This window comes from Balaenoptera musculus, chromosome X (genome assembly GCF_009873245.2).
Source record: "Balaenoptera musculus isolate JJ_BM4_2016_0621 chromosome X, mBalMus1.pri.v3, whole genome shotgun sequence".
Lineage (NCBI taxonomy): Eukaryota > Metazoa > Chordata > Mammalia > Artiodactyla > Balaenopteridae > Balaenoptera > Balaenoptera musculus.
This window is the reverse complement of record NC_045806.1, coordinates 68,504,009-68,529,463: the sequence shown is the minus strand read 5'-3', so window position 1 is coordinate 68,529,463 and position 25,455 is coordinate 68,504,009. Positions and strand designations below refer to the sequence as shown.

General features: G+C 35.1%; 1 protein-coding gene across 1 annotated transcript in view; it reads left to right on the top strand.

The window, feature by feature from the left end:
• The window catches only part of HDX (highly divergent homeobox), a 133,919-nt gene that overhangs the window by 90,656 nt on the left and 17,808 nt on the right, over positions 1–25,455 (top strand). Inside the window, exon 5 of the mRNA XM_036840177.1 lies at positions 17,023–17,230. Within this exon, the coding sequence (XP_036696072.1) occupies positions 17,023–17,230 (208 nt within the window). The remainder of the gene's footprint in view (positions 1–17,022; positions 17,231–25,455) is intronic.

Sequence of the window (25,455 nt, the reverse complement as noted above, 5' to 3'; positions counted from 1 at the left end):
TCTCAACGCTAAGAGCCAGCTCCACTCGACAAACAGCAAGGTACAGTGTTGGACACCCTATGTAAAACAACTAGCAAAACAGGAATACAACCCCACCCATTAACAGAGAGGCTGTCTAAAATCATAAAAAGATCACAGACATCCCAAACCAAACCACTGGATGTGGTCCTGACACAAGAAAGAAAAGATCCAGCCTCATCCACAAGAACACAGGCACCAATCACCTCCAGAGGAAGCCTACACAAACCACTGAACCAACCTCAACCACTGGGGGCAGACACCAAAAACAACAGGAACTATGAAGCTGCAACCTGCAAAAAGGAGACCCCAACACAGTAAGTTAAGCAAAAGGAGAATACAGAGAAACACACAGCAGATGAAGGAGCAAGGTAAAAAACCACCAGACCAAACAAATGAAGAGGAAATAGGTAGTCTACCTGAAGTAGAATTCAGAGAAATTATAATAAAGATGATACAAAATCTTGGAAACAGAATGGAGAAAATACAAGAAACGTTTAACAAGGACCTAGAAGAACTAAAGAGAAAACAAACAATGATGAAGAACACAATAAATGGAATTAAAAATTCTCGAGAAGGAATCAGTAGCAGAATAACTGAGGCAGAAGAACGGATAAGTGACCTGGAAGATGAAATAGTGGAAATAACTATTGCAGAGCAGAATAAAGAAAGAAAGAATGAAGGGAATTGAGGACAGTCTTAGAGACCTCTGGGACCACATTAAACACACCAACATTCGAATTATAGGGGTCCCAGAAGAAAAAGAGAAAAAGAAAGGGACGGAGAAAATATTTGAAGAGATTATAGTTGAAAACTTCCTTAATATGGCAAAGGAAATAGGCAATCAAGTCCAAGAAGCGAAGAGAGTCCCATACAGGATAAATCCAAGGAGAAACACGCCAAGACACATATTAATCAAACTATCAAAAGTTAAATACAAAGAAAAAATATTAAAAGTAACAAGGGAAAAACAACAAGTAATATACAAGGGAATCCCCATAAGGTTAACAGCTGATCTTTCAGCAGAAATTCTGCAAGCCACAAGGGAGTGGCAGGACATATTTAAAGTGAAGAAAGGGAAAAACCTACAGCCAAGATTACTCTACCTATGAAGGATCTCATTCAGATTCAACGAAGAAATTAAAATCTTGACAAAAAAGCAAAAGTTAAGAGAATTCAGCAGCACCAAACCAGCTTTACAACAAATGCTAAAGGAATTTCTCTAGGCAGGAAACACAAGAGAAGGAAAATACCTACAATAACAACCCAAAACAATTAAGAAAAAAGGTAAAAGGGATTGCATATCGAAAACTACCTTCAATGTAAATGGATTAAATGCTCCAACCAAAAGGCATAGACTGGCTGAATGGATACAAAAGCAAGACCCATATATATGCTGTCTACAAGAGACCCACTTCAGACCCAGGGACACATACAGACTGAAAGTGAGGGGATGGAAAAAGATATTCCATGCAAATGGAAATCAAAAGAAAGCTGGAGTAGCAATTCTCATATCAGACAAAATAGACTGTAAAATAAAGACTATTACATGAGACAAAGAAGGAAACTACATAATGATGAAGGGATCAATCCAAGAAGAAGATATAACAATTGTAAATATTTATGCACCCAACGTAGGGGCACCTCAATACCTAGGGCAAATAATAGCAACCATAAAACGGGAAAACGACAGTAACACAATCATAGTAGGAGACTTTTAACACCCCATTTTAGCCAATGGACAGATCATACAAAATGAAAATATATAAGGAAACACAAGCTTTAAATGATACATTAAACAAGATGGACTTAATTGATATTTATAGGACATTCCAATGTACTTAATTGATATTTATAGGACATTCCATCCAAAAACAACAGAATGCACTTTCTTCTCAAATGCTCATGGAACATTCTCCAGGGTAGATCATATCTTGGGTCATAAATCAATCCTTGGTAAATTTAAGAAAATTGAATGCGTACCAAGTATGTTTTCTGACCACAACACATTGACACTAGATATCAATTACAGGGAAAAATCTGTAAAAAATACAAACACATAGAGGCTAAACAATACACTACTAAACAACCAAGAGATCACTGAAGAAATCAAAGAGGAAATCAAAAAATCCCTAGAAACAAATGACAATGAAAACACAATGACCCAAAATCTATGGGATGCAGCAAAAGTAGTGATAAGAGGGAAGTTTATAGCAACACATCTTACTTCCAGAAACAAGAAACATCTCAAATAAACAACCTACACTTACACCTAAAGCAATTAGAGAAAAAAGAACAAAAAAATCCGAAAGTTAGCAGAAGGAAAGAAATCATAAAGATCAGGTCAGAAACAAATGAAAAAGAAATGAAGGAAATGAGAGCAAAGATCAATAAAACTGAAAGCTGGTTCCTTGATAAGATAAACAAGATTGATAAACCATTACCCAGACTCATCAAGAAAAAAAGGGAGAAGACCCAAATCAGTAGAATTAGAAATGAAAAAGGATAAGAAACAACTGACTCTCCAGAAACACAAAAAGACCTCTGGGACAACATTAAATGCAGCAACTTTCGCATCATAGGGGTCCCAGAAGGAGAAGAGAGAGAGAAAGGACTCGAAAAAATACTTGAAGAGATTACAGTCAAAAACTTGCCTAACATGGGAAAGAAAATACCCATCCAACTACAGGAAGCACAGAGAGTCCCACACAGGATAAACCCAAGGAGAAACATACTGAGACAAATAGTAATCAAATTGGCAAAAATTAAAGACAAAGAAAAATTACTGAAAGCAGCAAGGGAAAAATGACAAACAATATACAAGGGAACTCCCATAAGGTTAACAGCTGCTTTCTCAGCAGAAATTCTACAAGCCAGAAGGGAGTGGCATGATATACTTAAAGTGATGAAAGGGAAGAAACTACAACCAAGATTACTCTACCCAGCAAGGATCTCATTCAGATTCGATGGAGAAATCAAAAGCTTTACAGACAAGAAAAAGCTAAGAGAATTCAGCACAACCAAACCAGATCTACAACAAATGCTGAAGGAACTTCTCTGAGTGGGGAACACAAGAGAAGAAAAAGACCTACAAAAACAAACCCAAAACAAATAAGAAAATGACCATAGGAACATGCATATCGATAATTACCGTAAACGTGAATGGATAAAATGCTCCAAAAGACACAGACTTGCTGAATGGATAGAAAAACAAGAACCATCTATATGCTGTCTACAAGAGAGCCACTTCAGACCTAAGGACACATACAGACAGAAAGTGAGGGGATGGAAAAAGCTATTCAATGCAAATGGAAATCAAAAGAAAGCTGGAGTAGCAATACTCATATCAGATGCAAAAGACTTTAAAATAAAGAATGTTACAAGAGACAAGGAAGGACACTACATAATGACCAAGGAATCAATCCAAGAAGAAGATGTAACAATTATAAATATATATGCACCCAACATAGGAGCACCTCAATACATGAGGCAACTGCTAACAGCTATAAAAGAGGAAATCGACAGTAACACAATAATAGTGGGGGACTTTAACACCTCACTTACACCAATGGACAGATCATCCAAAACGAAAATAAATAAGGAAACAGAAGCTTTAAATGACACAATAGACCAGATAGATTTAATTGACATTTATAGGACATTTCATCCAAAAACAGCAGATTACACTTCCTTCTCAAGTGCGCATGGAACATTCTCCAGGATAGATCAAATCTTGGGTCACAAATCAAGCTTCAGTAAATTTAAGAAAATTGAAATCATATCAAGCGTCTTTTCTGACCACAATGCTATGAGATTAGAAATGAATTACAGGGAAAAAACGTAAAAGAAAACAAACATGTGGAGGCTAAACAGTACGTTACTAAATAACCAAGACATCACTGAAGAAATCAGAGAGGAAATCAAAAAATACCTAGAGAAAAAAGGCAATGAAAAAAAGACGATCCAAAACCTATGGGATGCAGCAAAAGCAGTTCTAAGAGGGAAGTTTATAGCTATACAAGCCTACCTCAAGAAACAAGAAAAATCTCAAGTAAACATTTTAACCTTACACCTAAAGGAACTACAGAAAGAAGAACAAAGAATTCCCAAAGTTAGCATAAGGAAACAAATCGTAAAGATTAAAGCAGAAATAAATGAAACGGAAACAAAGAAAACAAAAGCAGAGATCAATAAAACTAAAAGCTGGTTCTTTGGGAAGACAAACCAAATTGATAAACCATTAGCCAGACTAATCAATAAAAAGAGGGAGAGGACTCAAATCAATAAAATTAGAAATGAAAAAGGAGAAGTTACAACAGATACCGCAGAAATACAAAGCATCCTAAGAGACTACTACAAGAAACTCTATGCCAATAAGATGGGCCACCTGGAAGAAATGGACAAATTCTTAGAAAGGTATAAACTTCCAAGATTGAACCAGGAAGAAATAGAAAATATGAACAGAGAAACCACAAGTAACGAAATTGAAGCTGTGATTAAAAATCTTCCAACAAACAAAAGTCCAGGATCAGATGGCTTCACAGGTGAATTCTGTCAAACATTTAGAGATGAGCTAACACCCATCCTTCTCAAACTCTTCCAAAAATTGCAGAGGAAGGAACACTCCCAAACTCATTTTATGAGGCCACCATCGCCCTGATACCAAAACAAGACAAAGATAATTTTTAAAAAATTACAGACCAATATCACTGATGAATATAGATGCAAAAATCCTTAGCAAAATACTAGCAAACAGAATCCAACAACACATTAAAAGGATCATACACCATGATCAAGTGAGATTTATCCCAGCGATGCAATGATTCTTCAATATACGCAAGTCAATCAATGTGATACACTGTATTAACAAATTGAAGAATAAAAACAATATGATCTTCTCAATAGATGCAGAAAAAGCTTTTGACAAAATTCAACACCCATTTCTGATAAAAACTCTCCAGAAAGTGGGCATAGAGGGAACCTACTTCATCATAATAAAGGCCATATATGACAAACCCACAGCAAACATCATTCTCAATGATGAAAACTGAAAGCATTTCCTCTAAGATCAGGAACAAGACAAGGATGTCCACTCTCACCACTATTATTCAACATAGTTTTATAAGTGCTAGCCATGGCAATCAGAGAAGGACAAGAAATACAAGGAATACAAATTGGAAAAGAAGAAGTAAAGCTGTCACTGTTTGCAGATGACATGATACTATACATAGAGCATCCTAAAGATGCCACCAGAAATCTACTAGAGCTAATCAAGGAATTTGGTAATGTTGCAGGATACAAAATTAATGCACAGAAATCTCTTGCATTCCTATACACTAATGATGAACAATCTGAAAGAGAAATTAAGGAAAAACTCCCATTTACCATTGCAACAAAAAGAATAAAATACCTAGGTATAAACCTACCTAGGGAAACAAAAGACCTGTATGCAGAAAACTATAAGACACTGATGAAAGAAATTAAAGATGATACCAACAGATGGAGAGATATACCATGTTCTTGGATTGGAAGAATCAATATTGTGAAAATGACTATACTACCCAAAGCAATCGACAATGCAATCCCTGTCAAATAACCAAAGGCATTTTTTACAGAACTAGAACAAAAAATCTGAAAATTTGTGTGGAGACACAAAAGACCCCGAATAGCCAAAGCAGTCTTGAGGGAAAAAAGCAGAGCTGGATGAATCAGATTCCCTGACTTCAGACTATACTACAAAGGTACAATATGTAAACAAGAAATATGGTACTGGCACAAAAACAGAAATATATATCAATGGAACAAAAAAGAAAGCCCTGAGATAAACCCACGCAGCTATGGTCAACTAATCTATGACAAAGGAGGCAAGGATATACAATGGAGAAAAGACAGTCTCTTCAATAAATGGTGCTTGGAAAACTGGACAGCTACATGTAAAAGAATGAAATTAGAACACTCCCTAACACCTTACACAAAAATAAACTCAAAATGGATTAGAGACCTAACTGTAAGAATGAACACTATAAAACTCTTAGAGTAAAACATTGGAAGAACACTCTTTGATATAAATCACAGCAAGACCTTTTTTGATCCACCTCCTAGAGTAATGGAAATAAAAACAAAAATAAACAAATGGGACCTAATGAAACTTCAAAACTTTTGCACAGCAAAGGAAACCATAAACAAGATTAAAAGACAACCCTCAGAATGGGAGAACATATTTGCAAACGAATAAATGGACAAAGGATTAATCTCCAAAATATATAAACAGCTTATGCAGCTCAATATTAAAAAGTAAACATCCCAATCCAAAAATGTGCAGAAGACCTAAATAGATATTTCTCCAAAGAAGACATACAGATGGCCAAGAAGCACATGAATAGATGCTCAACATCACTAATTACTAGAAAAATGCAAATCAAAACTGCAGTGAGGTATCACCTCACACCAGTTAGAATGGGCATCATCAGAAAATTTATGAACAACAAATTTTGTGGAGGGTGTGGAGAAAAGGGGACCCTCTTGCCCTGTTGGTGGGAATGTAAATTGATACAGCCACTATGGAGAACGGTATGGAGGTTCCTTAAAAAGCTAAAAATAGAATTACCATATGATCCAGCAATCCCAATACTGGGCATATACCCAGAAAAAACCATAATTCAAAAACACACATGCACCCCAATGTTCATTGCAGCACTATTTACAATAGCCAGGTCATGGAAACAACCTAAATGCCCATCAACAGACGAATGGATAAAGAATATGTGGTACATATATACAATGGACTATTACTCAGCCATAAAAAGGAATGAAATTAGGTCATTTGTTGAGACATGGATGGATCTAGAGACTGTCATACAGAGTGAAGTAAGTCAGCAAGAGAAAAAACATATCGTATATTAACGCATATATGTGGAACCTAGAAAAATGGTATGGACGAACCACTTTGCAGGGCAGAAATTGAGACACAGATGTAGAGAAGAAACGTATGGATACCAATGGGGTAAAGCAGCACGGGGGGGGGGGCGGGGGGTGTGTGATCAATTGGGCGACTGGGTTTGACATGTACACCTTGATGTGTATAAAATTGATGACTAATAAGAACCTGCTATATAAAAAAATAAATAAAATAAAAGTCAAAAGTTCAAAAAAAAACAAAAAAGAAATACAAAGGATCATGAGAGATTGCTACAAGCAACTATATGCCAATAAAATGGACAACCTGGAAGAAATGGACAAATTCTTAGTAAAGCACAACATTCCAAGACTGAACCAGGAAGAAATAGAAAATATAAACAGGCCAATCACAAGCACTGAAATTAAAAATGTGATTAAAAATCTTCCAACAAACAAAAGCCCAGAACCAGATGGCTTCACAGATGAATTCTATCAAACATTTAGAGAAGAGCTAACACGTATCCTTCTCAAACTCTTCCAAAATATAGCAGAGGGAGGAACACTCCCAAACACATTCTACGAGGCCACCATCACCCTGATACCAAAACCAGGCAAAGATGTCACAAAAAAAGAAAACTACAGGCCAATATCACTGATGAACACAGATGCACAAATCCTCAACTAATTACTATCAAACAGAATCCAACAGCACATTAAAGGGAGCGTACTCCATGATCAAGTGGGGTTTATCCCAGGGATGCAAGGACTCTTCAATATACATAAATCAATCAATGCGATACACCACATTAATAAACTGATGAATAAAAACCATATGATCATCTCAATAGATGCAGAGGAAGCTTCTGACAAAATTCAACACCCATTTATGATAAAAGCCCTGCAGAATGTAGGCATAGAGGGAACTTACCTCAACATAATAAAGGCCATATATGACAAACCCACAGCCAGCATCGTTCTAAATGGTGAAAATCTGAAACCATTTCCACTAAGAGCAGGAAGACACTCTCACTACTATTATTCAACATAGATTTGGGAGTTTTAGCCACTGCAATCGGAGAAGAAAAAGAAATAAAAGTAATCCAAATCGGAAAAGAAGAAGTAAAGTGTCAATGTTTTCAGATTACATGATACTATACATAGCGAATCCTAAAGATGCTACCAGAAAAGTACTACAGCTAATCAATGAATTTGTTAAAGTAGCAGAATACAAAATTAATGCACAGAAATCTCTTGCATTCCTATACACTAATGATGAAAAATCTGAAAGAGAAGTTAAAGAAACACTCCCATTTATCATTACAACCGAAAGAATAAAATACCTAGGAATAAACCAAAAGAAGGAGACAAAAGACCTGTATGCAAAAAATATGACACTGATGAAAGAAATTAAAGATTATTCAAACAGATGGAGAGATATACCATGTTCTTGGATTCGAAGAATCAATATTGTGAAAATGACTCTACTACCCAAAGCAATCTACAGATTCAGTGCAATCCCTTTCAAACTACCAATGGCATTTGTCACAGAACTAGAACAAAAAATTTCACAATTTGTATGGAAACACAACAGACCCCAAATAGCCAAAGAAATCTTGAGAAAGAAAAATGGAGCTGGAGGAATCAGGCTCCTGGACTTCAGACTACATTACAAAGCTGCAGTAATCAAGACAGTATGGTACTGGCACAAAAACAAAAATATAGATCAATGGAACAGGATAGAAAGCCCAGATATAAACCTGCATACATGTGGTCACCTTATGTTTGATAAAGGAGGCAAGAATATTCAATGGGGAAAAGACAGACTCTTCAATAACTGGTGCTGGGAAAACTCGACAGCTACATGTAAAAAAATGAAATTAGAACACTCCCTAACACCATACACAAAAATAAACTCAAAATGGATTAAAGACCTAAATGTAAGGCCAGACACTATCAAACTCTTAGAGGAAAACATAGGCAGAACACTCTATGACATAAATCACAGCAAAATCCTTTTTGTTCCACCTCCTAGAGAAATGGAAATAAAAACAAAAATAACCAAATGGGACCTAATGAAACTTAAAAGCTTTTGCACAGCAAACAAATCTATAAAGAAGACAAAAAGACAACCCTCAGAATGGGAAAAAATATTTGCAAATGAAGCAACTGACAAAGGATTAATCTACAAAATATACAAGCAGCTCATGCAGCTCAATATCAAAAACACAAACAACCCAATCCAAAAATGGGCAGAAGACATAAATAGACATTTCTCCAAGGAAGATATAGAGATTGCCAACAAACACATGAAAGGATGCTCAACATCACTAATCATTAGAGAAATGCAAATCAAAGCTACAATGATATATCACCTCACAGCAGTCAGAATGGCCATAGTTAAAATATCTACAAACAATAAATGCTGGAGAGGGTGTGGAGAAAAGCGAACCCTCTTGCATTGTTGGTGGGGATATAAATTGATACAGCCACTATGGAGAACAGTATGGAGGTTCCTTAAAAAACTAAAAATAGAACTACAATATGGCCCAGCAATCCCACTGCTGGTCATATATCCTGAAAAACCATAATTCAAAAAGAGTCATTTACCACAATGTTCATTGCAGCACTATTTACAATAGCCAGGACATGGAAGCAACCTAAGTGTCCATTGATAGATGAATGGATAAAGAAGATGTGGCACATATATACAATGGAATATTACTCAGCCATATAAAGAAAGGAAATTGAGTTATTTGCAGTGAGGTGGATGGACCTAGAGTCTGTCATACAGAGTGACATAAGTCAGAAAGAGAAAAACAAATACCATATGCTAACACATATATATGGAATCTAAAAAAAAAATTAAAAAGGTCTGAAGAACCTAGGTTCAGACAGGAATAAAGACACAGATGTAGAGAATGGACTTGAGGGCACGGGGAGGGGGAAATGTAAGTTGGGACGAAGTGAGAGAGTGGCTTGGACATATATACGCTACCAAATGTAAAATAGATAGCTAGTGGGAAGCAGCCACATGGCACAGGGAGATCAGCTCAGTGCTTTGTGTCCACCAAGAGGGGTGAGATAGGGAGGGTGGGAGGGAGACACAAGAGGGAGGAGAATTGGGGATATATGTATATGTATAGCTGATTCACTTTGTTATACAGCAGAAACTAACCCACCATTATAAAGCAATTATACTCCAATAAATATGTTAAAAAATATACAGATCACCCCATCCCAGACCTACTAATCAGGATTTTCAGGGAAGGACCTTGGAATCTATATATTTCCTTTCCCCCAGTAATTCTGATGACAGGCAAATTTGGAAAGGATTTCACTTCACTACACTATGTCATTGTGGCTAAATATTCTAGTTGGTGCTTTCCCTCCATAATAATTGGTCAAATTTTGTGATTTGTACTTTTCTTGTCTATTTGTTTATTGTGTATACATCTTCTGGATTGTAAATTCTAGCTCCACAAGGGTATATATCAGGCCTGCTTGTTCACTACTCTATCCCCAGCACTAGAACAGTGCTTGGTATGTACTTGATGTTCAGTAATATTTGTGGAATGAAAGAATGAATTTTTTGTACTATTTTAAAGGTTACACTCCATTTACAGTTATTACAAAACATTGACTATATTCCCTGTGTTATACAGTACATCCTTGTAGCCTTTCACCCAACTGTTTGTACCTCCCACTGCCCCATCTCTATATTGCCCTTCCCCTCCCCACCACTGGTAATCATTAGTTTGTTCTTTGTATCTGTGAGTCTGCTTCTTTTTTGTTATATTCACTAATTTGTTGTAGTTGTTATATTCCATATATAAGTGATATCATATATATTTGTCTTTCTCAGTCTGACTTATTTCACTTAGCATAATGCCCTCCAAGTCCATCCATGTTGCTACAAATGGCAAAATTTTTGTTCTTTTTATGGCTGAGTAGTATTGCAGTGTGTGTGTGTGTGTACCACATCTTCTTTATCCATCCATCTGTTGATGGACACTTGGCTTGCTTCCTTATCTTGGCAATTGTAAATAATGCTGCTAAGAATATTGGAGTGCATGTATTTTTTGAATTAGTGTTTTTATTTTTTTATTTTTTGTTATGTACAGGAGTGGAATTGCTGGATCATATGGTAGTTCTATTTTTAGTTTGTGGAGAAACCTCTATACTGTTTTTCATAGTGACTGCATCAATTTACATTCCCACCAACACTGTAAGAGGGTTTCCTTTGAACGAATGAACGTTTAACAGAAAGGTGTGCCCTCTATAGCACACAGAATACAAATATATAATAATATACATTTAAACTAATGGCAGTTTGGAATATTGGGTTTTTTTTATTATTTTAATAGAAATGTACTTAGAAGCTAATAGGGCCTGAGGGTCCTCATTTTAAATAGCTAATATATTTGAGCTGTCAATACATAGGAGTTATGGTTATAGAAGATACTTATTCTATAAATAGTTATAGAAGATACTTATTCTATAAATTTATGAGCAACTCTGGAGGGATAAAGTTTATCCAGGAGACTAGAGATCTGGAAACCAATTATCTCAATTTCCAGTTTCCTCAGTTAAGGAATATGAGTCCCAGAGTGATAAAATAACTTGACCATGGGTCATATAAAATGGTTGAAAAACTGTATTATACTAAATTAGGGGCATTTATTTTGAAACAAATAAATACTTGAATTCCCTGGTGGCCTAGTGATTAGAATTTGGCGCTTTCACTGCCGTGGCCTGGGTTCAATCCCTGGTCAGGGAACTGAGATTCTGCAAGCCACATGGCACAGCCAAAAATAGGAATAAATACTCTTTACATAATTGATAGCTGGAATGTAGAAGAGGCTATTTGGAGTAAGGTCGTTCCATAGTGAAAAACTGGAACCAAGGCCTAGAATTAATAACACAATAGATACTGTTTCAGTTTTAGGAAGAACATTTTTGGAAAAAAAAAACTATCCAAAAACTGGACTGAGGAACCTTGCAAAGTAGTATGTTCCATATTCCTGAAATTTTCATGCAAAGACTGAATAGCCATCCACCTATAATGCTGAAGAAGGAACTTTTACCTTAAATGGAAGGTTAGACTAGTTGGCTTCTAAGATCCCTTCCATCTTCTATGATTCTTTGAAAATGTAATAAACCCATTAAGATTATGTTTGTATACTGAATTATTTTCCTGGTGCCTTCCAGTTTTGAGAAATATCCAGAGAGGAACTATGTCAGCCGTAGTATGTAATAAATTCCCATATAGTCCCAATGTTCACATATTATTTTACCTTTATCATTATACAGTATATAATCACTCATTTCTCCCAAGAAGGGTGAAAAAAGAAGTTGAAAATAAATGGACATTGGTTTCTGTTTTCTGTTTTCTTCTCTCTTCCCAAGCCTTTATGACCCAAAGGAAGCCAAAAGCATCCTAAGAAAACTGGTATCGTTCTTCTTCTGCCCACACCATCATTTTCCCAAGCATCTGTGGCTAAGATTATTGTGAAAAAGAAGCATCAGTATTTGATAAGCATCAGTATTCAAGGACAGGAAATAGAGAAAGTACATGACAATTTAATGGAACTTTAGTAAGAAGTTGAAATTCTTTACTTTTTCTGAAGTCTAGTAGCTTATTCTCAATGAGACCATATACTGGGAAATTGAAATGGAACTATATTCTTTTAAATAGTGTTTCTTCTATGGGAGAATTTAGCAAAGCTAGGAAAATTAATATCCATAAATATTTTCCTTTTCTACCAGGTAATTTTCACTTGGGAGCCTACAAAGCAATCCATGTGTTTCAGGTTTCACATTTAGCAATGAATGCTAAATACATCAAAGGTACTACATATCCTGAATTTGAAGAGAAAATGCCCCCCCCAAAAAAAATTATAAAGAAGAATTAATCTTCTTGGACTAACTGAATAGTTCTTCTGTTTTGCCCTGCAATTTTTTTTTTTTTTGCAAAATCTTACCACGTAAAAGTTAACTTTATTCGTGTTTTTTATTTACATTAGAGAATATCTAAGGTGGCTTTGTATTGATGTGGACCTTGTTGTATAGAAGCAATTCTACTTTTTATACAAAGAAAGGGTACCATAATCAAATTTAGATCTGAAATTATGAAATGCTATTGAATGACTTTCTACACTAAAAGAGAATACACAGGTTTTAAGAATTCTTCTTCCACTTTGTAGATTGGCATGGCAATTCTACTTTGTAGAGTCACATGTCAAAACTATAAAGGTTACAAACTCTAATCATATAAAATGAGCTTTTTGAAAATTGCATGAGAAACTTGAGAATAAAATTGGTTTTAGACTGTGGCTTCCAAAAAATGTTGGAGTAGACATAATTTTCCCTATCCTTCCCACTAAGTACAACTAAAATCCCTGGACATTATATATAAAACAAATATAAGAAGACTGTGAAGGGTGGAAAGAACTCACATCTGCTAGGGACCACAGGACCTAAGGAATAACATAAAAAATATATACATTCATTTATTTATTGTTAACCGTTTTTTAATTTAAGTATAGTTAGTTTACAATGTTGTGTTAGTTTCAGGTGTACAGCAAAGTGATTCAGTTACATGTATATACACATATATGTATATATATATTCTTTTTCAGATTCTTTTCCATTATAGGTTATTACAAGATATTGAATATAGTACCCTGTGCTATACAGTAGATCCTTGTTGGTTATCTATTTTATATATAATAGTGTATATATGTTAATCCCAAACTCCTAATTTATCTCTTCCCCCGCCCCACTATCCCCTTTGGTAATAAGTTTGTTTTCTATGTCTGTAAGTCTTATTTCTGTTTTGTAAATAAGTTCATTTGTATCATTTTTTTAGATTCCACATATAAGTGATATCATATGATATTTGTCTTTCTCTGTCTGACTTCACTTAATACGATAATCTCTAGGCCCATCCGTGTTGCTGAAAATGGCATTATTTCATTCTTTTTTATGGCTGAGTAATATTCCATTGTATATATATACCACATGTTTATCCATTCATCTGTCAATGGACATTTAGGCTGTCCTATAACTATTAAGGAAATTGAATTCAAAAAAATCTCCCCAAAAAAGAATCTACAAGCACCTAAAACCTACAGCTAACATCATACTTTAATGGTGAAAAATAGAATGCTTTCCCTCTGAGACCAGAAACAAGATGTCTGCTCTAACCACCTATATTCAATTTGGTAGTAGAAGTTCTAGCCAGCACAATAAATCGAGAAAAGGAAATAAAAGATACACATGATTAGCTGTGTAGAAAATCCTAAAGAATCTACAAAACACTCTTACAACTAATAAGTGAATTCATCAAAGTCTCTGGATACAAGATCATCATATAAAAGTCAATTGCATGTCTATATAGTAAAAATGAATGCAATGAAATTGAAATTTGAGATATTAATAAGTTATTTGCAATCACTCAAAAAATCAAATACTTACATGTAACTCTAAGAAAACATGTACAGGACTTGTATGCTGAAAACTACAAAACACTGATGAAAGAAATAAAAGAAATTATAAATAAATGGAGAGACATTCTGTGTTCATGTACTGGAAGACTCGACATAGTAAAAATGTAAATTCCCCCAAAATTGATATTCAGGTTTAACATAATTCCTATAAAATTCCAGCAAGATTGTTTGTTGATGTAGACAAGATAATTCTAAAATTCACATGGAAAGGAAATATGCTAGTATAGCTAAAACAGTTCTTGACAAAAAGAATAAAGTGGAAGAAATCCATCTACCCAACTTCGAGACTTATTATATAACTACAGTAACCAAGACTGTGGTATTGGCAGGGTGATAAGACGTATAGATCATTGGAACAGAATGGAGAGCCCAGAAATAGTCCTGCACAACCATGGCCAACTTAGTTGATTTTTGACAAACATGCAAAAGCAATTCAATGGAGGGAGTCTTTTCAAGAAATGGTGCTGGAACAATTGGATATCTATAGGAAAACATAAATTAACCTTGATGTAAGTCTCACACCTTATACAAAGTGAATTCATAATGGATCAGAGATTTAAATGTAAAAAATAAAACTATAAAAATGTTAGATAACATAGGAGAAAATCTTTGTGGCCTAGGGCTTGGTGAAGAATTCTTAGGAATAGGACTAAAAGAATAATCCATAAAAGAAAAAAGCAGTAGCTTGGACTTCATCAAAATTAAAAAAAAACTTTTGTGCTACAAAAGACCAGGATGATGAAAATACAAGCTACAGATGAGGAGAAAATATTTGCAAACCACATATCTGACAAAGAACTCATATCTACTAGAGAATGGGAGAAAATTTTGCAAAACCACATATCTGACAAAAATTCATATCTAGAATATATAAAGTACTTTCAAAACTTAATATTAGGGGCTTCCCTGGTGGCGCAGTGGTTGAGAATCTGCCTGCTAATGCAGAGGACACGGGTTCGAGCCCTGGTCTGGGAAGATCCCACATGCCGCAGAGCAACTAGGTCCGTGAGCCACAACTACTGAGCCTGTGCGTCTGGAGCCTGTGCTCCGCAACAAGAGAGGCCACGACAGTGAGAGGCCCGCGCACCGCGATGAAGAGTGGCCCCCGTTTGCCACAACTAGAGAAAGCCGTCACACAGAAACAAAGACCCAACACAGCCAAAAATAAATAAATAAATTAATTAATTAAAAAAAACTTAATATTAAAGAAAAAACAACAATTACAAAATGGACAAGAGACATTTCACTGATATATGGATGGCACAAAGCACGTGAAAAGATTTTCAACATCACTAGCCATTGGGGAAATTAAATTAAGAACTTGATGACCTATTGCTACATGCACCAATGAGAACAGCTAAAAAAAAGAATTACTTATAATACGAAGTCCTGGCAAGAATGCCAAGAAACTGGATCTCTCATACATTGCTGGTAGGAATATAAAATGGCACAACTTTTATGGAAATAATTTGGCAGTTTCTTTTAAAATTAAACATATAATTACCATTTGACCCAGCAGTTGCATTCTTGGGCATTTATCTTAGAGAAATGAAAACTTACATCAGCACAAAAACCTGTACATGACTGTTCATAGAAGCTTTTTAGCTGTATATAATAGCCAAAAATTAGAAACAACCCAAGTGTCCTCCAACAAGTGAAGGGTTAAAAAAACATTGCAAAGAAACAGAAACAAAATGGTACATAAGTATCATGGAAGACTACTTAGCAATAAAGAGGAATGGACTATTGATATATGTGAATTTAATAAATTTCCAGGGAATTAAGCTGAATGAGAAAAGCCAATTTTTTGAAATTTTTGAAGTCACATGCTGTATGACTCCGTTTATATAACATTCTCAAAATGACACAATTATAGAGGTGGAAAACAGATTGGTGGTTGCCAGGGGTTGAGGATGGTGGGAGGGAGGAGAAGAATGGTGTGATAAAGGAACATAGAATTGTACACATATATTGTACAATATCAATTTCCTTTTTCTGTTATGGTGCTATAATTATGTAAAATGTAAATCGGAGAAAACTGAGTGAAGAAGATCAATTTTTGCAACTTCCTGTAACTCGAAATTTATTTTACTATAAAAAGTTTAAAAAATTGGTTCTAAATCTAATAAAATGCAATTTTAGAATACTTAAAATACCCAGGTAGTCATTATGGAGCCAAACAAAGTTACTAGAAGGCACATTTTCACGTACAAAGAGCAAGATTGGAAATGGGATATGAACTATAGTTAGAGCTGCATGCCTGGTTCCTTTCAGAAAAGAACCAATTCATGTTTCTTTTGAAATATTTGGTGGATAATTTTCACCAGAAAAAAACAAAAACAAAAAAGTGTTCTGCGACGGGCTGCATGTTGCTTGAAAGTCTGAGTATTTAGATAAATATTTCTTCTAATAAGGTATTTTAAAATAAAAGCAATTACTTTTATTTTAGGTTATTGAGTAATAATAAAACTGCATTATTCTAGGTACCTACTTATTCTTTTTAATCATATTTTATGTAGTACCCATTCATTATTTTAATGGCTAGAACTGCTAAGGTTTCTATTTTTACAAAACTTTCTCTTCTATTTCTCTTACAAAGACTTGGATTGGGAATCGAAGAAGGAAATATCGTTTAATGGGGATTGAAGTTCCACCTCCAAGAGGAGGCCCTGCTGATTTTTCTGAGCAACCCGAATCTGGTTCTTTATCTGCACTCACACCAGGAGAGGAAGCTGGTCCTGAAGTAGGAGAGGATAATGACAGAAATGATGAAGTATCTATCTGTTTGTCTGAAGGAAGCTCGCAAGGTATTTTATATGCTCCACCTCCTAATGATATCTTTTGTGAATTTGATGCTTTTTTACTTGCTTTTCAGCTTACCGTACTTCAAATCTAAAGTCCTCAAAACATTTGGTTAAACATTTGAAAAGAATAGACATATTTTTATTCTATTTTAAAATAATAGTTGTATATATTTGAAGTGTGCAACATATTTAGATATACATATACATAGTGAAATGATTACTACAGTCAAGCTAATTAACATATCCATCTCCTCACATAGTTACCTTTTTGTGTGTGTGTGGTGAGAGCACCTGAAATCTACTCCCAAAGCCAATTTCCAGCATACTATATAGTACAGTTGACCCTTAAACAACATGGGTTTGAACTGCACTGGTCCACTTTCAATAAATACATTGGAAAAATTTTTGGAGATTTGCAACAATTTGGAAAAACTTGCAGACAAACCGTGTAGCCTAGAAATATCGAAAAAGTTAAGAAAAAGGTATGTCGTGAATGCATAAAATATATGTAATATACATATAACATACAAAATATGTGTTAATCAACTGTTTATGTTATTGGTAAGGCTTCTGGTCAACAGTAGGCTATTAGTAGTTAAGTTTTGGAGGAGTCAAAATTTATACTTGGATTTTTAACTGTGCAGGGGGGTTGGTGCCCATAACCCCCACGTTGTTCAAGGGTTAACTGTATTGTTACCTTTAGTCATCATGCTCTACATTAGTTATCTAGACTTATTCATCCTATGTAATTGCAATTTTGTACCCTTTGACCAATATTTCCCCATTTTCCCCACCTCCTCACCCTGGTACCTACCATTCTACTCTCTGCTTCTATGTATTTGACTTTTTTTGATTCCACATGTGAGATCATGCAATGCTTTTCTTTCTGTGTTTGGCTTATTTCAGTTAGCATAATGTCCTCTAGGTTCATCCAAGCAGTCGCAAATGGCAGGATTTTTTTTAAAGACTAATATTCCATTGTATATGTATACCATGGTTTCTTTATCCATTCATCTGTTAATGGACACTTAGGTTGTTTCCATACCTTGACTACTGTGATGAATGCTGCAATGAACATGGAAGCATAGATATCTCTTTGAGGTACTGATTTCAATTCCTTTGGATATATACCCAGAAGAAGAATCGCTGAATCATATGGTAGTTTCATTTTTAATTTTTTGAGGAACTTTCATACTGTTTTTCATAATGGCTCTACCCCTTTTTTCCATATCTTCATCAACACTTGTATTTTACCTTTTTGATTTTTAATGCTTCCACCTAAGCAGTCTCCCACATCGTCATAACAAAAAGTGACACTCATCTACCACAATAATGATCTCCATGATTCAAAATATTGGTTATTACAACAATCCATAAACTATAGTATATGATCGTTTTAATTTTATTGGAATTCTAGTCAATTTGGGTTAGAGCAATTTAAATGCATTGTAATCAAAGAGATTATGGTATAATGTGACAAATACCAGACTAGTAGTTGGGTAACCTGGGTACAAGTCCTAGATCTTCCACTAGCTGATTATGTGACTTCAGGCAAAGTATTTAATTCATCATGCTTTAGTTTTCTCATCTGCAAAATAAGGGAATTAGGCCGGATCATCTTTATAATACTTCTCAGTGCTTCCCTAAATGAGAATTCAAATAATAACATGTAATTATACCATTTGTCCGTAAGAAGTATTTTTCATTTGACTTCAAGCATAGAAAGAGTCCTCTCCTGACACCTTTTTTATGAACACTTTTATTGAGGTTTAATTTACATAGAATAAAATTCATCCATTGCAAAAGTAGAATTCAATGATTTTTAGTAAATTTATAGAGTTGTACAACCATCACCATCACTAAAATCAAATTTTAGAATAATCTCTTCAAATCACTAAAATCCAATTATAGAATATTTTCACCACTTCAAAAAATTTCCTTGAGCCCATTTTCAGCCAGTACCCACTCCCACCTCCAAACCTAGGCAACCACAGATCTGATTTCTGACTATATAAATTTGTCTTTTCTGGGCATTTCATATAAATGAATCATATAATATATAGTGGGGGGGTCTGCATCTGTAATAGAGAGAGAGAATTTTGCATTGGCCCATTTTGTTTGTTTTTATTTTATCGATCAGGATAATTACACTATATTTTCCAGTTTATTTTTGCCTTCTAAATTTGCTTATGGGGTTTTCAAATGTCAGAACTTTTGTTTGTAATTTCTGTATTGTTAAATATACCAATTCTTTCCTTTATGGTTTGTGACTTTGGTGCCAGGATTACAAAATCCTTCCTTGTACTACAATTATGTAAACATACCCCATGTTTGCTTCATGTATCCTTATGGTTTCATTTTTACAACATGATATTTATCCCACCTAGAAATTGTTTTGCTTTAAGATACGTGAAGACAATACCTAATTTTGTTTTTCCAAATGATTAACCAAATGCCGCTACATTATTTGTTGAATAAGTCAGCATTTTTCCAGTGAGTTTGTGTAGCTTTTTTAATCAAAGATAGATAGATAGATGATAGATAGATAGATAGATAGATAGATGACAGAGAAATAGAGAGATAGACACAAATTCATGTATGTATACATACACACATGGATTAAACTCTGGATTTCCTATTATGTTAGATTGATCTGATTGTTTATAATTGTGGTTTTATAAGATATCTGAAGATCTGGCAAGGCTCTCATTCTTAGCTCTTGTAGCACACTGATTCTTCTGGATGAACTTAGTTCATACCTTTACCCAATACCCTTCCCCAAATTCATTTAAGATTTTTATTGTTACTGCACTAAATGGATAGGATAATGTGGGAAGATGAATGCAGTTTTGCATGTGCTGAGTTTTAAATGAGGGCAGGACATCCATGTGGAGCTGTCCAGCAGACCCTTGGATAATATGGGTCTGGAGCTCAGAAGAAGGGGTAAGATATGAGAAGAAATATTGGAGTCACCCACATCGAGGCCAAAAAAAAATGTCTAGCCATAGAAATAGATGATTTAGTTAGGTGAGAAAATGGAAAACAAGAAAGGAAGATGGACAAGGACAGTGTGTTGAGAAATATCCAGATTTCTGGAGGAGAAAAAGGAGCCATTGAAAGAACAGTCAAATATAGGAGAATCAAGATAGTATGCTATTACCAAAACCAAGGAAAGAAAAAGATTTCAGAAGGAAGAGGCATCATTATCTCAATGGTCTCATAGAGGTTGAGTAGAAATTCCTCTCATATAAGGCATCTAAAGTGGTTAAAGTTATATAAGTGGACGATAGAACAGTGGTATGAGGGAGTGGAGGGAGAGGGATATGGGGAGATGTTGTTCAATGGATATAAAGTTACAGTTACAGAAGAGGAGAACTGCTGAACAACTCAGTGCCTGTAGTTAGTAATAAGTGATTGTATACTTAAAAACTTAAGAGGGTAAATCATGTTAAGCATTTGTAACACAAAAAAAGGGACACAAGGAAACTTTTGGAGGTGATGGATACGTTTATTACCTGGATTGTGGTGATGGCAAAAAAAGTATATACAAGTTCAAATTCACCAAATTGTATACATTAATTATGTGCAGCTTTTGTGTACAAATATTTTCAGTGATTCTAAATAGATCCTTAGAGAATGATGTCTGACAGCTATTTGAGGGATAGTGGGGAAGTAGGGATTTGTGTGTTTCTATGGGTGGGTCAGAGAGCTGTGAGGAAATATTCTGATAAAAGGAAATTACATAAGCCCTTAAGGGGAGTTTGATTCCCCAACTCCATCTTCCTCACCTAAAAGGGAATTTTAAAAAATAAAGTAGTTAATGGGAAAAAAGTGAGTTAATTTTAAGGTTGCTAATGGACCACTGCTCCTACACTAGCATCCTTTGTCATTTAATAGCGTGCTCTCTAGACAGCTGACATAGTAATCAAGATCTAATGAGAAAAAGGAGAGAGCATTTAATGCATGAATCAAAAAATACTTGATGGGAAGTGAGATTGCCTAGGATTCCTCTCGGTGGCTTATTTTTCACAGCTGCATGGTAACCTTTTCATTCTCATCATAAATTGCAAAATAAAAGCATAAAAGAATTTTCAAATACTGAAAAGAGTCTTTTTCTGTATGGTTTCCTACTAGTGCTGTCTTGTTATCATCCTCATTTTACTGATGGAAAATACTAATCTGATTTAACTGTGTGATTCTTTTGTGACAATTAAGTGAATTGTATCATCCGGCCTAGATTAATATAATACCTTTAAAATATGCTGACCATATTATCTTCCAGTTATGAAAATGTAGTCGAATGTATGTTTACTTTGAGCTTCCATTAATTACATCTTAGAGATATGGAGGCAAGATAATCAGAGTAGCTTCCCATACTATTTCAAAAAACTAACAACTTGAAACTCAGGGTCCTTTATAATACAGCTGTTGATTCAATAGGGTTAGAGTCTTTTAAATGTCTAAGAAGAAAAAATGTCTTTAAATCAGGGCTCACATTTTATATGTCAAAAAACAATTAAAATCACTTTAAATATTCTAGAAAAAAACTCTACAAGCAAAAACAAGGATTATTTTTTAAAACACAGTAAAAGGCAGGGTTAGCCAAAGTCATGAAAAAGTGCTGTTGATCTTTTAGTGGTTTCAAGTCCATTCTTTTGCTTCTGGGAGAGTAGGTACTTCCCTGATACATAGCTTCTGACTTATCTCTAATTTCCTCCTTCTACTTCCCACCTTCGCTTCTCCCATTTCCTTTGCCTTTCCATGTGTGGAGGTGAAGTGAAAGGAGATGTGGTTGGGTTTGATAAAGAATAGGCTACCTGGATTCACCCCCCACACCCAACTGCAAACTTTAGCAAATGTAATAGATGACTCAGCTCCTTAATTTCAAGTTTTGTGTCTACCAAAATATATTTATGGTTGAGCAACTTTAAAAATTTATACTATCCTGAGAAGTGAACTGTCTAAAGTATAGAAACAATTAACATCTATAACGTTAAATTCATTAAATTTTATAACAAAGCCTCTTTTCAGCTGTACCTATTATGTATGTGGATATGCACATGAAAGATAATTCTGCGTACAGTTACTTAGTGTGAGCATGCGGCCACCACATATAGTGCCCTCTAGAGTTTTCACTGATTAGTAATTCTACTTATTTGTTTATTTTCCAATTAAGAGAGCTGCTTTTGTTGAGTAATAACCAGACAAACTGACAGTATTTAGCTTTCAAACTTTTATAAATGTGGAAGCTATCTGTAAGCAAAAGAAAACATGCGTTATTCAGCTGTATCATTTCATACCTTTTTATTTTAGAAATCCTCAAAACAGTTTTTATATGCATCTTATAAAAGAAACAAATGATGGATGAATCTGTTGCTGGTAAAGCAGAACTGTGTACCAAGGTATGAGCAAGTGAGAACAGAAATGTAAGGCAAACCTCTAAGGAATGATATCAGTAAAGATCTGTTGATGAGCAATATAACTCCTATTCTGAGGGCACCAGTACTAATACGAGCTCTGCAGCTAAATCTGATGACAATTTTCCCTTCCTTCATTTCATTTAGTTGCTGATTACACAGGACTGGAAATGCAGTGATTTGAAATGTCCTAATAATTAATAAAATGTCCTCTATCTAGGAACCACTTTTTTATTAACTTTTTATTTTATATTGGAGTATAGCCGATTAACAATGTTGTGATAGTTTCAGTTGCACAGCAAAGCAACTCAGCCATACATATACATGTATCTATTCTCCCCCAGACTCCCCTCCCATCCAGGCTGCCACATAACATTGAGCAGAGATCCCTGTGCTATATAGTAGGTCCTTGTCGGTTATGCTTTTTAAATATAGCAGTGTGTACATGATATAAATCCCCAAAACTCCCTAACTATCCCTTCCCTCCACCCTTCTCCCACTGGTAACCGTAAGTTCATTCTCTAAGTCTGTTTCTGTTTTGTGAGTATGTTCAATTTTATCGTTTCTTTTTAGTTTCCACATATAAGCGATATCATATGATATTTCTCTTTCTCTGTCTGACTTACTTCACTCAGTATGAAAATCTCTAGGTGCATCCATGTTACTGCAAATGGCATTATTTCATTCTCTTTTTATGGCTGAGTAATATTCCATTGTATATATGTACCACATCTTCTTTATCCATTCTTCTGTCAATGGACATTAAGGCTGCTTCCATGTCTTGGCTATTGTAAACAGTGCTGCAATGAACATTGGGGTGCATGTATCCTTTTGGACCATGATTTTCTCCCGATACATGCCCAGGAGTGTGATTGCAGGGTCATATGGTAGCTCTATTTTTAGTTTTTTAAGGAACCTCCATACTGTTCTCCATAGTGGCTGTATCAATTTACATTCCCACAAACAATGTAGGAGGGTTAGGAACCACTCTTTTATAGAAAAAAATCAATTGAATTTTTAGTGGACTTTGCGTTAAAACTCTGGTAAAACTTCCCTGAATATATTTTTTTAAAGCCCTTTTTTTTAAAATTTATTTATTTATTTATGGCTGTGTTGGGTCTTCGTTTCTGTGCGAGGGCTTTCTCTAGTTGCGGCAAGCGGGGGCCACTCTTCATCGCGGTGAGCGGGCCTCTCACTGTCACGGCCTCTCTTGTTGCGGAGCACAGGCTCCAGATGTGCAGGCTCAGTAGTTGTGGCTCAATGGCCTAGTTGCTCCGTGGCATGTGGGATCCTCCCAGACCAGGGTTCGAACCAGTGTCCCCTGCATTGGCAGGCAGATTCTCAACCACTGCGCCACCAGGGAAACCCCTTCCCTGAATATCTTTAATTCTCAATGCACTCATAGGTGAGTTCCTGGATGAGCAATGTTTTCCTCCTAGTCATTTCCCATGTTCATACACGGCACCCTTATATATCTTTCCATGGGAAGGAATGGACTCAAAAATCTTAGGAGAACTGATAACTATTTTTGTTCTGCTTTCTATGGTGAAATAAATTGTTCATTACCGAGGGACTGAGAACTTCCACTAGTATTTATCCAAATAATCTATGACATGGCTGTGCAGAAAGAAAAGAGAGAAACATTAGCCCTATTTTTCTAAGGGATAGAGGTAGGGGAAATCTTAAGACAGAGGATTATCTTGTAGACACACCATGCTGTGAATTAGCCACTTCCCCTAGCTCAGCACAGAGAATTTTTTAGTACACTGATTTTTCTGAGTTAATTTTTCTTTTATTTTTTCTTTTCTCATTTTTAAACTATCGAGGTTTTTAAAAAATTTCATTGCTGTTTTATTAGTATGACAGCCAGGGATTGACTACTCATTCATACTTACAGCATGCAAACTTCTTTTTCCAGTTTTTTGAGATATATTGACCTACAGCACAGTATAAGTTTAAGGGGTACAGCATAATAATTCGACTTACATACATCATCAAATGATTACCACAAAAGTTTTAGTAAAAATCCCTCACCTCATATAGAAACATTAAAGAAATAGAAAAAAAAATTTTTTTTCCTTGTGATGAGAGCTCTTAGGATTTACTCTCTTAACAATTTTCATTTATAACACACAGCAGTGCTAATTATCTTTATCATGTTGTGCATTACATCCCTAGTATTTATTTATCTTATAACTGGAAGTTTGTACCTTTTGACCACCTTCATCCAATCTCCCATCCACCCACCCCCTGCCTCTGGTAGCCACAAATCTGATCTCTTTTTGTATGAGTTTGTTTGCTTCTGAAGTATAATTGGCCTACAACGCTTTGTTAATTCCTGATATAAAAAAATAGTGATTCAATATTTCTATACACTTCAAAACATTCACCATGACAAGTATAGTTGTCATCTGTCACTACAAAGATATTACATAATTATTGACTGTAATTCCCCACACTGTACATTTCATACCTGTAACTAATTTATTTTGTAATTGAAAGTTTCTACCAATTAATCTTCCTCAACTATTTCTCTCCTGCCCCCACCCCACCCCGTCTGACAACCACCTGTTTGTTCTCTGTATCTATGACTCTATTTCTTTTTGATTAGTTTGTTCATCTGTTTTGTTTTTTAGATTCCACATATAAGTGAAATCACACAGTATTTGTCATTCACTGTTTGACTTATTTCATTTAGCATAATACCCTCTAGGCCCATCCATGTTTTTGCAAATGGCAAGATTTCATTCTTTTTATGGCTGAGTAATATTCCACTGTGTGTGTGTGTGTGTGTGTGTGTGTGTGTGTGTG